The sequence below is a fragment of the Camelina sativa genome, chromosome 15 (assembly GCF_030686135.1).
Source record: "Camelina sativa cultivar CO46 ecotype springtype chromosome 15, ASM3068613v1".
Classification (NCBI taxonomy): domain Eukaryota; kingdom Viridiplantae; phylum Streptophyta; class Magnoliopsida; order Brassicales; family Brassicaceae; genus Camelina; species Camelina sativa.
Window position 1 is genome coordinate 27,344,392 of NC_141894.1, and position 14,141 is coordinate 27,358,532.

At 30.9% G+C, this 14,141-nt stretch overlaps 2 protein-coding genes and 2 long non-coding RNA genes across 4 annotated transcripts; 1 reads left to right on the top strand and 3 right to left on the bottom strand.

The window, feature by feature from the left end:
- Window positions 1-832: 832 nt before the first annotated feature.
- On the bottom strand, window positions 833-1,662 carry LOC104747479 (uncharacterized). Its single transcript, XR_015581465.1, has 2 exons — window positions 1,458-1,662; window positions 833-1,316 (listed from the first exon to the last, which is right to left on the bottom strand). It is a non-coding gene; the product is annotated as an uncharacterized LOC104747479 (long non-coding RNA).
- Window positions 1,663-2,680: 1,018 nt separating this feature from the next.
- On the bottom strand, window positions 2,681-3,341 carry LOC147927189 (uncharacterized). Its single transcript, XR_015581577.1, has 2 exons — window positions 3,197-3,341; window positions 2,681-3,119 (listed from the first exon to the last, which is right to left on the bottom strand). It is a non-coding gene; the product is annotated as an uncharacterized LOC147927189 (long non-coding RNA).
- A 3,186-nt stretch (window positions 3,342-6,527) lies between these two features.
- LOC104747480 (putative aquaporin PIP2-8) lies at window positions 6,528-8,211 on the top strand. Its single transcript, XM_010469113.3, has 4 exons — window positions 6,528-6,988; window positions 7,078-7,373; window positions 7,631-7,771; window positions 7,868-8,211. Exons 1-4 carry the CDS (start codon window positions 6,709-6,711, stop codon window positions 7,985-7,987), a joined length of 837 nt encoding a protein of 278 aa, XP_010467415.1. The 5' UTR covers window positions 6,528-6,708; the 3' UTR covers window positions 7,988-8,211.
- Window positions 8,212-8,730: 519 nt separating this feature from the next.
- LOC104747481 (pre-mRNA-splicing factor SYF2) lies at window positions 8,731-11,262 on the bottom strand. Its single transcript, XM_087488591.1, has 6 exons — window positions 11,119-11,262; window positions 10,372-10,513; window positions 9,875-10,065; window positions 9,539-9,779; window positions 9,288-9,424; window positions 8,731-9,196 (listed from the first exon to the last, which is right to left on the bottom strand). Exons 2-6 carry the CDS (start codon window positions 10,493-10,495, stop codon window positions 8,969-8,971), a joined length of 921 nt encoding a protein of 306 aa, XP_087344717.1. The 5' UTR covers window positions 10,496-10,513; window positions 11,119-11,262; the 3' UTR covers window positions 8,731-8,968.
- Between the last annotated feature and the right edge of the window lie 2,879 nt (window positions 11,263-14,141).

Sequence of the window (14,141 nt, forward strand, 5' to 3'; positions counted from 1 at the left end):
TAATGTCCATGATTTAATTATGTTCACGAATATTTGAAAATATACTAGTTGCTAGTCTGGTCTATAGACAATAAATATAAAAAGTTGTATATATACTCTTATCCATGTTTACATAAGAAGAACTTGTCTACTGACATTTAACAAATTGACCTTGTCTACAAGTCTTGAAATGCAAGTTGTCCACATATTTAACTTGTCTACAAAACGAAATAACTTGTAGACACTATACACACCCCATCAATAGACACGTTGACTTCATGCCTCAAACGTGGACAATTTCTGTTAAGGATAATAGTAATTTGTCTACATATTTTAACAAATGCATATTGTCTTACATATATTCTCAACAACCTAACTACTTGTAAGTCATTAACTAAAGTAAATTGTCTACTGATCTTGAGGAAACAAAGTTTATGTTTGTTCGTATGAAGATCGATTGTGTTAACAAAGAACTCAAACCTTAAGTCTTAACAATGGACAACATATCACAGTCTACCATGACCAACCAAGGGCAAGTAACGTGTGGACAAGTTGTATTTCGTTGACAATGTTGTCTATCAATCCTGAAAATTGTGGACAACAATATACAACAATACATGTTAAAATGGTGTCCTCTATCAAATTATAACTAAAATCATTTCTAGATTATAAATCTTTTTAGTTGATGACTACTTAGACTAGACTTGTAAAACTGGTGGACAAGTTGTCGTCAATCTTTCGAATATTGTTTAACAATTTGAATATTGTGAAATTCCCCTAAACACAAAATTCATGTGTCAGATTCTGTTCTAAGTACTGTTACGTTAACTCTGTGCATTACAAGAAATGCTAATTTTGGAATCATGTTCTCGTTTTATTTTGTGAAATAATTAATTCAAGGAGACAAACAAAACTAGACAGCATAAAAGTAATGCACAGAGCAAAGGTTTGACTTTGGCAAAAGGAAGCAGCAAATATAAGTAAACGGACTCGAGAAGAGACGACAGTACGTTGTCTCATTCCTTAATGTGCATATTTATCCACGAGTCTCAGTACTTTCGCTGGATTAAATCCAATAACTTGGTCCTCTAACCATCCCCCTCTGAAGAAAATAATGGTCGGGAGATCACGTACGTAGTAGCGTTCTGCGATGACTGGCGCCTTGTTAATGTCGATTTTGTAGAAATTGAGCTTACCCGCGTATATCGAGTCCTCTTGCTCCAGTATGCGGTCCATCATGGAACATCGTTTGCATTGGTCGGATGTGAACATAACCAGCACTGGAAGTTCAGACATCATCACAAGGGAATCCCATTCCGATTCCGTGATATTTTGTACTACATTATTAAATGAACAAATATAGAGTTGAAACGATATATATCAATGCAAGAAAACACTAAAGCAACAATATATAGTTATTATATATATATATATATATATATATATATATATATATATATATAATTTGTTAAAGTTACCCGTATTGAGCTTAGCGGAATAGGGCAAGTCCTCGTTAGACACTACCGTCTGAATCAAGGGATCTGAATCTGAACACATCCCAACACTAAACCCGAAACACGCCAAGCACATTACAGTTACTGCCACACGGGAAAGAACCCTAAATTGGTCCATTCGGTACTTTCTGATATGTCTCTTTGTATATCTCTCGACTCGTTTGAAAGTGTTGAGAACAAAGCCGTCTACTTTAGTTTTATAAGCGTCCACGATCTACATTACATCCCACACACTACATTAGTTTTACTTGAAAATTCGCACGTTTATTCACTTGCTTGAAGCTTCTCTAAAGTCAAATCATTTGCATATTATATACATATATCGAAATCACCACATTCTCACTCTTCAATTAAGAATCTTAGCTGTATATATTTTGTCCTTATCTTCTCCCACTTGAACACTTCAAAATTAATAAACTAAAACACGAGTTTCTCTTACATATTCCTTTTTTTCTTTTTAAATGAGAAAAACAAAAGAGAGATCAAAGATGAATTATAGATTATGCTTTTAATCGAATGTTACAACATTTAGATAATATTGTTATCATACAACAAATAATGGTTTTATCATCCACGACATAATTAGTCACATAACTAAATATAGGACGAAACATTTCACAATGACAATCCACGACATAATTAGTCACATAACTAAATATAGGACGAAACATTTCACAATGACAAATTGTATTTGTAGTTTTGTACTATAGTGATAGACGATTCGGCTTACATGATACTTACGATATCGATTAGTAACTTTCTATGTATTACTTAAAATCACGATAATATTTATCAAAACTTGAATATTTTGAGTAATTATTGACCTGCAAAATGCTTTGAAAATCGAACTCAACTCTATAGAAAATTTGAAAAGTTCTTTTTCATATTAAACAAAAATGGCTTTCCACTGAACATATTGTTCTGAGATGTAGTTGATTCGAAAAGAAAAAGAAATATATCTTTAAAAAACAAACAATGTATTTTGACAACATCATATAATTGAATCGTATTACAACTAATTAAAAGTTGTGGCAAGTGTAATTATCAATCGTATTACAAAATTATAAGTATGAAAAATCGCATCAAATCGTTTTGTCCGGTTGTGGCTTTTTTGTATAAATAATTTGAGTATGATACATAAAGGTCCCTTTGAAGAATACACCAATATTAGTGAAAACAATATAATGTTTGAGAAAGGACAGCCTTTTAACTAAAATTTCAAGGAACTAGAATCGTTTCATACGAAGAGGAATGGATACTTTGGTTCCCACTAGAGAGGTGTATTCAGAAAAAAGAAAGCAATACATGAATGCTTCAAACACAAGGTAAAAAAGATATTTTTGCAAACTAGAATTGTTTTCAGAATTGTCTACGAGATAGAGACAAACAAACCTCCTCTTTTTCCTCAGTGGCAACCAAGGCCTTTGTCATCATCTCCATCACCATTAGGTCCATCATGGAATTTGAAGCTCTTCCCACATGATTTCTTCTTCTTCCCCTTGCCATACCCCTTCTTCATCTTCCCCTTGCCTCGAAAGTCAAGGGGAATTTGCTTCTTCTTCTTGCCACCATAGTCTTTCTTCTTCTTGCCACCATACTTTGATCCTCCAGCTAAAAAGTTGAGCCCTACAAAACAACCACATATTAGAAGCCATTTCACGAAATCTGAACCAAAACACTTGTCAAAGTCAAGCAAACCTCACCTTCCCACACGAAATCCATACTAAAACCAAGCAACCTAACAAAACCTAACTGGGCCAGATTTGTGCAATTAAAGACAAATATCTTTGCAAAATGATGAACTAGAATTGTTTTCAGACACCGAAGTCTCCGAGATAGAGACAAACAAACCCCTCTTTACTCAGTGGCAACCAAGGGCTTTTGTAGTGATGGGTTTAACCTATAAATAAATGAGTTTACATGTTGATCTAATCTGTCAAAATTTGATGGATTCATGAGTTACTCCGAATAATTTAACGCTCAAATAATTAAGATAATATTTTAGATTGGGTTTCACTCAATATTAAAACATGTGAAAAAATTAATAGAACACTAAATAATATAAATATGATAATCAAAAATGAAATTAAAAATTTAAATTTTATCGAAAACCAAATAGTAATATTTAACTGGTTTTATAAAAGAAAAGTAACTACATAAGTTTTGTTTTCAAGTTTTTTTTTTTCAATTATTTTTGTGGTTTTCATTTTTTTGTGGAATGCCCTAATTAGTGTATAAATTAGGTAAATATACCTCTTTGTATGTAAAGAAAATATTAGAAGATTCCTTTTCTTATCAGTAATTTTTAAATTAGGTTAACAGTTTAATATATTAATAAAAAGTGTGAATATAAAAATAAGTTCTTTATATTATTTATATATTTTATTTTATTTTCAATAGGTTAAGAAATTTTTTATTATTATCTTCTAATATATTAACAAATTTAGAACTGATACATGACTATATTTAGATTTTATTTGAAACGTGACGCAATTTTTTAGTTAGCAACTTTGGAAACTAAATTTTAGAAAATAAGATATCATGGTTATTAGGTGATTTTATTTTGTATTGCCTTACAAAGTTATTTTATATATTGAACGTTGTTTTTGATAATGTAAAGACAGCTAGTAGGACTGTTAGAGTGGATTCCAATATAATTGAGAAACTAGATTAAAACCCGTGCTAGAGCACAGGTTGAATTTTTTTTTTTTATATTGTAATTTTTATATAAATTATAAATTATAAGAAAACATCTGCTAAATATAATGGACCCGTGCTAGAGCACAAACTGAATTTTCTTTTGTTTATCTTGTAATTTTTATTTAAAGCATCATATATGTGATTGTTTTATTTGCTTTAAAAGTTGTTTTTTATTTCATGAAACACGATGCCATTAAATAGTCTAAAAAAAATTGTGTACTTCCGTTTTATTATATAGGGGTTATATAGTTTACAAACAGAAATTATGTACTTCAATTTTATTATATAGGGGAAAACTTTTGTTTATTATCTAAAATAAAAAAACTTTCAATCCGTGATACCAAACAAACAAAAGGAAGAAATTTTTGTAGGGTTTCATTGTGTAACCATAGTTATTTTTTTTAGGTATATGAATATGAGCGATGTATTTTTTTGTGAGAGGTGATTTGTATTATTTATATTGGCAGTTTTGAAGATTCTTCCGTGATTACAATAACTTTTATAGATTAAGATATTAGGAATCACGATTAATAGGGGAATATTCTGTTTATTATTTTTGGAAATCAATTATGTTTGTTGTTTTTGGAAATATATTCCGAAAATGAACAGTTTACACGGATTACACCTAACATATATCTTGTAACAAATTAATATCAATTTTTTTATAACCCAATTATAACCTACTATTAAAATTATATAGTCTACAAATTTGAAGTTGTGTACTTTCCTTTTATTAAATAGGGGATTACAATAGTGAGGTTTTCATAACATAACATAATACGGTAAAACCTCTATAAATTCATAATATTGAGACCAAGACATTTTATTAATTTATAGTGATATTAATTTATCTATAAATTAATAATTATTATTTTATAGTATAAATTAATAATTATTAATTTATAAATATATTTTTAATTGTTTAATTATTTAAAATTATGAATTGAGATAATTTTAGCAAAATAATATTAGAATTTCGGATGTTGTAAATTTTGTGGTATTAGAATTGAATTTGAAATATTTAAAAAATATTATTGACAATAAATTACAAATACTATAGACAAATTTACTTCTACACATGACATATATATATATATATATATATATTAATTTATGAATAAGAATATCAATTATCGTATTTTAATAGTCTATCAAACTATCAAAATATAAATGATGCATATTCAAAAATTGAAAACTTTAAAATATTTTAGCTATTTTTATGAAATGTTATAGAATATTTTATATCATTATAGTTTGAAGATATGACATAATAATTTTTCTACAGATATGAGGTTTAGGAGAAGCATCCTATATTATATCAGCATATATATATATATATATATATACATTTACATGATCATTAATTTATGATATTATTGGGACCATATTTTACATTGGAATTTCAAAAAAAAATATTATCTTATTATCTTATCGAATTTTGTTATTTTTTACACTGGTCCAACTTAGGACTAGCAAAATTTATTAATTTATAGAGGTTTTACTGTATATATATATATATATATATATATCACAAATATACCCTAATGTTATCTAATCACTAGATTATAACCCGCGGTATACTGCGAGATTTTTTTTTTGTTAATATACTATTTTAATACTAATTTTGCTAAATGTATTCTTTTGTTTTTTTTTTAATTTCAACTTACTAATGTACTCTTTTGTTAATTTTAGTTATTTAATATATTATCCTTGGTATACCGCACAACAATTATTGTTTAATACAATCTTAATTAAATCATGATTTGACATTTTTTATATTAGTGTTGTTAAAATAGTAAAATAAGAATTTAATCTGTATTAACGTATAATATTAATGATATTTTATTTTTTAATATTATCAATTCAATATTGTCATGTCATATAACTCGTCATGTAATATAAATTGTTTGTGTTATTTTAAAAAATTTAGTAAGTTTAAATATTCATAATTTTAAAATTTTTAATTAAGTTTAGATATATCATTTATAAATTATAAACTTCTTAAAATTTTATAATTTACTATATACAATAAATTTACTATATATGCATGTTGAACATACACTTTTTATTAATTAATTAATATATGTTCATTAAAAAAATTCAAATCACAATATATGTAGAAAAGATAGATTTTTATTAAATTTATGTATTATATGATGATTCATTACATTTAAAATTTAAAATCAAAAAGAGATGATAGGAGAATTTTCTTAAAATCTAGAATAAATTTTCTAAAAATTATATTAATTGTAGAATATTATATATATGGATATTAAAAATATTTTAATTGTGTTTGGTTATAAGAATAGTAGAGAGAGTTAAGTAAACTTGTTTGTATATGAATATAAACATTTAATAGTATTTAATGGTAAATGTTTCCAAAAACATATTTTTCAACAAAAAGTATTGCAAAAATACTAGTATAGATATGTAACATGCAAGATTCTCTCCTTTATAAAGCAACACAGAAGAGAAGGAAATATCCATAGTGAAAGTGAGAGCTAAGATAAGAAAAATGTCGAAAGAAGTGAGTGAAGAAGGAAGACATGGCAAAGACTACGTGGATCCACCTCCAGCTCCGCTTCTAGACATGGCTGAGCTTAAGTTCTGGTCTTTCTACCGAGCTATCATCGCGGAGTTCATCGCCACTCTCCTCTTCCTGTACGTAACCGTAGCTACAGTCATTGGCCACAAGAACCAAACCGGTCCTTGTAATGGCGTTGGTTTACTCGGCATTGCATGGGCCTTTGGTGGCATGATCTTCGTCCTCGTCTATTGTACCGCCGGTATCTCCGGTAAATAGTTCAACAAAACTTCTCCTAAAATTTACTAATAATATTTCATTTTCAAGATGTTTAAGATATGAAGTTTGTTTAAACTGCAGGAGGTCACATTAACCCAGCTGTGACGTTTGGTTTGTTCTTGGCTCGTAAAGTGTCGCTCCTTAGAGCGGTTGCGTACATGGTGGCTCAGTGTCTTGGAGCCATTTGTGGAGTTGGACTCGTTAAAGCCTTCATGATGACTCCATACAAACGTCACGGAGGCGGAGCTAACGCTGTCGCTCATGGTTATAGCACCGGAACTGCTCTTGGTGCTGAGATTATTGGCACATTCGTCTTGGTTTACACTGTCTTCTCCGCCACCGACCCCAAAAGAAGCGCTCGTGACTCCCACGTCCCGGTTAGTAAAACATCTCAAACCGGTTGTGTGTATAAAGTTGAAATCTTTAAAAATGTTATTTCATGGGTTTTCAAAATGGGTTTGTGTAATTTCAATAAAGTTGAATTCTTTTTGAATATTTTACATATGTTTTTTTTAAATGGTTTAGTGTAATGTTTGAATAGTTTTCAACTTTTCAGCATGGGTGCAATTCGTGTAAATTCTATGATAATAAAATAAAAAAGTTGAAATGTTATGATTGTTTTTTATATTTTTAGGTTTTGGCACCGTTACCGATTGGGTTTGCTGTGTTCATGGTGCATTTGGCTACTATCCCCATTACTGGAACTGGGATTAATCCAGCTAGAAGCTTTGGTGCTGCTGTTATCTACAACGATGACAAAGCTTGGAACGACCATGTAAGTAAAGTCATCTCTCATTTACAATCAGTTTTAGTTAGTTTTTGTTGAATAATAATTAACTGAACTTTTGGGTTAATGGGTTTGATATTAAAGTGGATCTTCTGGGTTGGACCGTTCGTGGGAGCATTAGCAGCAGCAGCATACCATCAATACATCTTGAGAGCTGCAGCAATCAAAGCCTTGGCTTCATTCCGCAGCAACCCAACCAATTGATGCATGCATGAGAGACTTCTTAGAAACTATCGAAATTTGTTTTATGTGTGTTTAGTGAGAGCAATTTGTGTGTGTTTTAACTTTTAATTTGGTGTAATGTTTTTCTTTTTAAGGATTTATTCATTTTCAATAGTTAAGTTTGGTTTAATTCATCTTTGTATCGTTGGTTTATTTCATGTAGGACATCTTATGATTCACTTTACATTGTAGTCCGAATTAAAACATTCCTTGGTGTTTTTGTCTTACCGTACTTGGATTCTTCTTATCCGATTGTCGGATTACAAACAACTCACATATTGACACATGCTCCTTAGTTAGAACTTAGAAGTAATAGACTAATATAGCTAAAGCCTTGGGGCATGGAATAAAGATGGAGTTTAGCAATAAGCAATGTCACACGGCTCGTCTTTTCAGAAAAGTAGAGACACAGAGAGGATAGAGATTAGAGAGGGTTTGTGTGGTCCTTTTGATAAAGAGGTCAAAATTTTGGAAAAGAGCTCAAAAGCAAACAGAGATGGAGAGGAAAAAAGATAAAGGACCACCACACGAAATGGTCCACACCTCAATTGTTTTCACACTCTTTCACAATGTAGCCGTTACTTATGATCACTATCTCTCTCTACTATACATGCCTTACTTGGTTCGACAATCCCGAAATCACAGTTAATGAAAATGAAGTTTGTTTCCAAAATTTAGAGTTTTTGCATGTCCTGACTCCTGAGCTTTGGCTACCGAGATTCTAGTTTTGAGAAGGAAACATAAAAGTAAAAAACAACTCTGGTTACCGTTTGTTCACTCTGGCCAGAGAATTTACTGGTACAGAATTTTGTATGGATTTGAGGTGGCTAAAGAAAAGATCATTCTACAATTTAGTTCTCTCAAGGATAATTTAAAGACAAATAAGCAAACAACAGCATAGAGGTTTACTTTTCGAACCAGATATCCATTCCCTTGTTTCCAAACCATGTGAGCTCAAGTAGATTAGTCGGGTAACGCAGTTCCTCGCTCCAAGTTGTTTTTGATCTCCAACGTGTATTTCCCAAACGCACGCTCGATCTTCTTGTTGAAATGCTCGTTTCTGTCGTTGATGGAATCGATATCCTTCTCTTCCCGGAACTTTCTCCTCCTGCTAAACTCTTGTCGCTTTTGTTCTCTGTCGAAGAGCTCTTTTGCCATCTTGTCTATCTTATCTTGCGAAGTTTTTGGAGCCTGCAAAAGTTTAACAAAGGATTGAGCTATTCTATGTGTCTTTGCTATATAAATTTGAGTCTAAAATTGACCAAAATGACTAATCACAAACCTTCCCATATTGCAAGCTTGACGCCTCACGGTAAAACTCTGGATCAGCTGCTCTCATTCTGTTATACTCCTCTAGATCAACCTTAATGTTCTTTGTCCGTTTCTTATATGCGTTGTATAACGTCTTCTGGTTAAAGACTGAAAATATTTTAACATTTCACACATTAGCCTCCCAATAATTGATTTAACGATCGACGTGAAAACATTAATGAAAAGAGAGCAAAGTAACAATTCAGTAAGAATGTCACGTACCATCCCAACCAGCAGGCGTAGGTTCCTTTTCCCATTTTTTGTACTTTGATTCTGCTGCTTCTTGAGTATCAAGCATATAAGCCTTTGTCAGATCTAAACCATTGGCATCGAGAAGTTTCCCAATCTTTTTCTTCCTCTCCTCCAACCATTTCTGTTTTGAGATTCCTTTCGTCTCTGTTGGTGCTTCCATTTTCTTCTTTTCACTCCCGACATCCGTCTGATTGGATTTTCTAGCTTCATTCTGAAAAAAGTTAAGTGGAAAAATGGAAGAGTTATTACATTTATAAAATCTTTGTATTTTTAAAGAGTTACAACTGACTGTACATAAAGACTTACCATCTTAAGTCTCAACTCAAACAACTTCTTCTTCCTACCAGTAAGTTGGCTCACGTCTACTTCAGGTTCTTGGTTATCCTCTTCCTCCTCTTCTTCTTCAGAACTATCTTCCTCTATTCTTTTATCATCGAGCGAATCCCTCCCTTGCTCACGATTAGGGTGACCACTCCCACCGACAGCTTCAGCTAATCCTTTTGGCAAACAAAAAAAAAACAAGTCTCAGATCTAAGAACAACACGATTTTTTCATGAGTCAGAACATCACATTAACAAATAACAAGTCTCTATCCGTGTCTGCAAAGAGTGAGTAAATCACAGAATCAAAACTCAGTCACATTGAGCATCACTAGAAACTTAATGGGCAGCTCTCTAAACGAATAACACAGCAAACAAACAATAAACTTCAAACAGCTTCTGCTACGCATCAAAATCATAAACCATAATCACAGGAAACGAATCAACACAGCTAAACAACTAGAAGAGAGAAAGAACACAAACCTGCATTCTCCTTCTCCAATCTTGCCTTCACTTCAGCAATTTTCTTAAAGCAAAACTCGACACACTCGTGATAAGGATTCGAAGCATTTATACAATCCGGATGCACTCTTCTCGCATTAACCATATTTCCAAGTGTACAAAACTGCAAAGAAAAACCAATAGAAAAAATAGAGTTATCCCCAATACAGCATTGAGATTTGAGAACAAGAACCAAAGAGGTACAAGTAATAATATACCTACATCACAATACTATATAAACACCTAAGGCACCTAATAACAATAGAATCCACACATCAAGCTGATGCAATTAAGATCTTAACTGAGTTCAATGTTAAAAAAAAATTGTGTCATGATTGAAGCTAACTAAATAACACAGGAACCTAATGAACACAAAATTCACATACAGAGATGATGCAAACAAGAACTTAAACTGGGTTGACTAAAAAATCATAACTTGATGCAAATTCAAATCGAGATAGAGCTAATTTGTTCAAACCCTAAAACAGGAGACGAACGATTTTAGAATCCTTAAATTATAAATCACTATAAATCACCATTAATTTCTAAATTCCATGTAAGAAACACACAACCTTATGGGTAACATCTCGACGAAAAACCTAAAAGTAATGGAAACATATATAAACCATCTACTCAAAACCAAAACGATTGAAATCGATGGAACAATTAAAACCTTAGAGATACATATAGAAGTAACAATCTTAACTGAAATCGAATTAAGAAACCAACCTTTGAAGAAACAATCAGCAAGTATGAGAAGAACACCAGAAATTTTCACGGACGATAGAACTCTTTTTTTTTTTTTTCCTTTCTCCTCAGTTGAGAAGAAGAAGAGATTGGGAAAAAGACATTGTTGGAAAAAGAAAAGTCGATATAATAAAGAGATAATTTGATGGGCTATATCTGGGCCTGTCAAACATGACTTGGGCCAATACCAATTGGAAAAATGTAAAAATATCAAATTACCAAAAGTGGCGAGAAAATCATGAATTTTTACATACGGTAAGTTAAATATCTATTTTCTATTAATTTCCAAATATCTATTTTCTCAACAAGTTATTGTCGTATTCTTTGTTTTTGGAATAGCAATCGTCTGGCATCATCACCTCGGTAACATGTAAACCATGAAATTTGTCTCATATTTTGTTGGTGTCTGTTTTTGTGAATCTCATATAGACATATTTCTTCTCTGATGTGGCCTATATAACACATGTATTAGATAATGTTTATGGAAAAGGTCGTTAAAGCCATGTCTCCATCATGGTTAGTGAATTTTGGTTTATAGTGCAGGCTTTTTGATGAAGGAACTTGAGTATTGTTGTAAGAATCCTAAAATATCTATTTGAATTTCAACTGTTTGGAACTTGGAACTGTGATATGTTTTTGTTCTAAACAGCATTATTTAGTTGATAAGATTTTAATACTTGTGTTTAGCTTTCTGGGACTTGCTTTAGACGTGTAAATCTCTCTTATGGTACTTTTTAATTCATTTAATTCATTTCAGTACCATATATCGATGAAGAAGGAAACTCATGGAAAAACCGATGTTTTTATCAGTAAATTGTTGAAGTCAGCAACATGACAAGGTATCACCATCTGTCATGCTTTGGATGCATATTGTAGTGTTGCAGGTCTTATATTCTGTTGACTGATATGGAACCAGTTTATAATGACTTTGACTCTTGTAATTTAATTTGATATCACAAGCTTACAACTTTGCAAGTTTAATTGAACAGCTTTAGGTTTATACACATGTAATTAAGACGTGAACATGTTGTTTCAAGGAACACGAGATATTTTATCTAAGTTTTGTGTGATGTCAATAGATAACAATTCTTCCAGTGAATATGTTTTACCAAGACAAAAAAATTGATATTTGAGGTAACTTTCACAATTTTATTCTCCAGTAAAAAATAATCATGTGAACTATGCTTCATAACCTTTTCGATTAGTCATTTTGTTTGGTTCATCAATGAATAATATACAAGTACATAGTAAAGAAAATATATGGCCAAACAAAGAGAGTTATTGCATGCTTTTGATTTAGTTTTATAAATGTCGTTCACGAAAAAATATTGTTGTTGGACAAAGAAGGGGGGTGTATTCAACTTGATATTTTAAGTGATTTGTGTGAAACTTACAAATCATATGTTATTCAATCATGTATTTTAAAAAGTCTATTAAAATCTATTGTTATTGAACTGTTGATTTAAAAATCTACTTTAAAATCTACTGTTATTCAAAATAGTTTGTGGATTTGGATTTTAATGATTTTTGAGATTCTGGAGGATTTAGGTGGGATTTGTTTAGTTAAAAATAGAGAAATCCAAATCTTATGGTTTTACGTGGGATTTGAAAGAATTTTACAATAAATCATATCAACTTTCCTAAAATATTTCAAAATTCCAAATTTTCTAAATCCCATCAAATCTTCCAAAATCATGGTTTCAATACACCCCCGAAGATTGGTATGAGGTATCTCAGGAGAAAGATTGATAAATAAATTAAAAAAAAAAAAGATTAATAAATAAATAAAATAAAAACCACGATGTGGTGGGCTAGTGGTTCTAGCTTGGAAGGAAGAGTCGCCCTGTTGGTCCAAGCCAGGGATCGATTCTCCTCAAGCGCAGAATTGCTAGCTTTATCCCTTTGGCCACATGGGTATAGGCCAATTGCTTACGGCCCATTTGAAAGTCTGGGGGACCCTACCCATGGGATAAACTCTCTCCAGGGATTAGTCTCGGACCCCTCCATAGGTCTGAGGATTTACCCTGAGTTATCAAAAAAAAAAAAATTGATAAATAAATAAAATAAATGAACTAAACAAAAGAGGGCAGTGAATTTGATCAATAAGCACCACCAGTGTTTTGGTTCACATAGGAAATTGTAGTTCAAACAAATAAGTGATGAAGATGATTTACAGCACTTCGCTTTCGTCTTTGATTCTTAATGAGGACTTCATTTCGTTCAATTTCTCAGGTATATTACTCTCTTCAGTAGCTAACATAGCAAAAAAAAACTCCCATATGCACTGCACTACATAGATTAAAAAATAATAGAGACAGTTAGAAGATAAATGTCAAGATGAATGAGAAATACTATAAAGACTAATAACAAGAAAAAAATGAATTTTGATTTTTAAATATAAATTACTGTGGAGAACTTTCTATATAGAAAAAAACAATAAACAACTAAATTAATAGTACCATATAGTTTTTTTTTTTTAATTACAATGTTAAATACAACATCATGGTAGTCTTTCTACTTGCATACTAAAGTAACTAAAAAGAATTTAAAACTAATTTAAATATTTTTTTTAAAAAAATATAGATATCTAAGAACCATTGTATTTTTGCTTTAATCATTTGTACCACTAACAATAGCTCGATTTCCGCAAAGAGGTCAATAAATCAAAGTGTTTCCTTTGAAACCTCTAACTCAATATATTGATTTCAAAGGAGTTTACAAAAAATTACACAGAACCACAAAGATACAACTTAGTTCATAAACATTGAATTTAAGAAACGATTTATCAAAATAATTTATTTTGATGAATCAAAGAGTTTTTCATGGCAAAATAATATGCAAACAATTATATTCAATAATTTTAACATACATGGTGATACATTAGCTACATGATAACTTAAAATATTGCCGTTAAAAATAAATTATAGATTTATGTTAAATATGTAGTCACATGAATAAATTGTTTCTAAAATTAAAACAAACTAAACTATTAAGTTAAAGAGATT

Excerpts from the sequence above, each read along its gene's own strand:
- LOC104747480 (XM_010469113.3), top strand. The coding sequence starts at position 6,709 with ATGTCGAAAGAAGTGAGTGAAGAAGGAAGACATGGCAAAGACTACGTG. Across the intron at positions 6,989-7,077 it reads TTGTACCGCCGGTATCTCCG|GAGGTCACATTAACCCAGCT; the intron begins GTAAATAGTTCA and ends TTTAAACTGCAG. Across the intron at positions 7,374-7,630 it reads CTCGTGACTCCCACGTCCCG|GTTTTGGCACCGTTACCGAT; the intron begins GTTAGTAAAACA and ends TTATATTTTTAG.
- LOC104747481 (XM_087488591.1), bottom strand. The coding sequence starts at position 10,495 with ATGGTTAATGCGAGAAGAGTGCATCCGGATTGTATAAATGCTTCGAAT. Across the intron at positions 9,425-9,538 it reads TACGCCTGCTGGTTGGGATG|TCTTTAACCAGAAGACGTTA; the intron begins GTACGTGACATT and ends AAATATTTTCAG. Across the intron at positions 9,197-9,287 it reads CAAGCTTGCAATATGGGAAG|GCTCCAAAAACTTCGCAAGA; the intron begins GTTTGTGATTAG and ends AAACTTTTGCAG.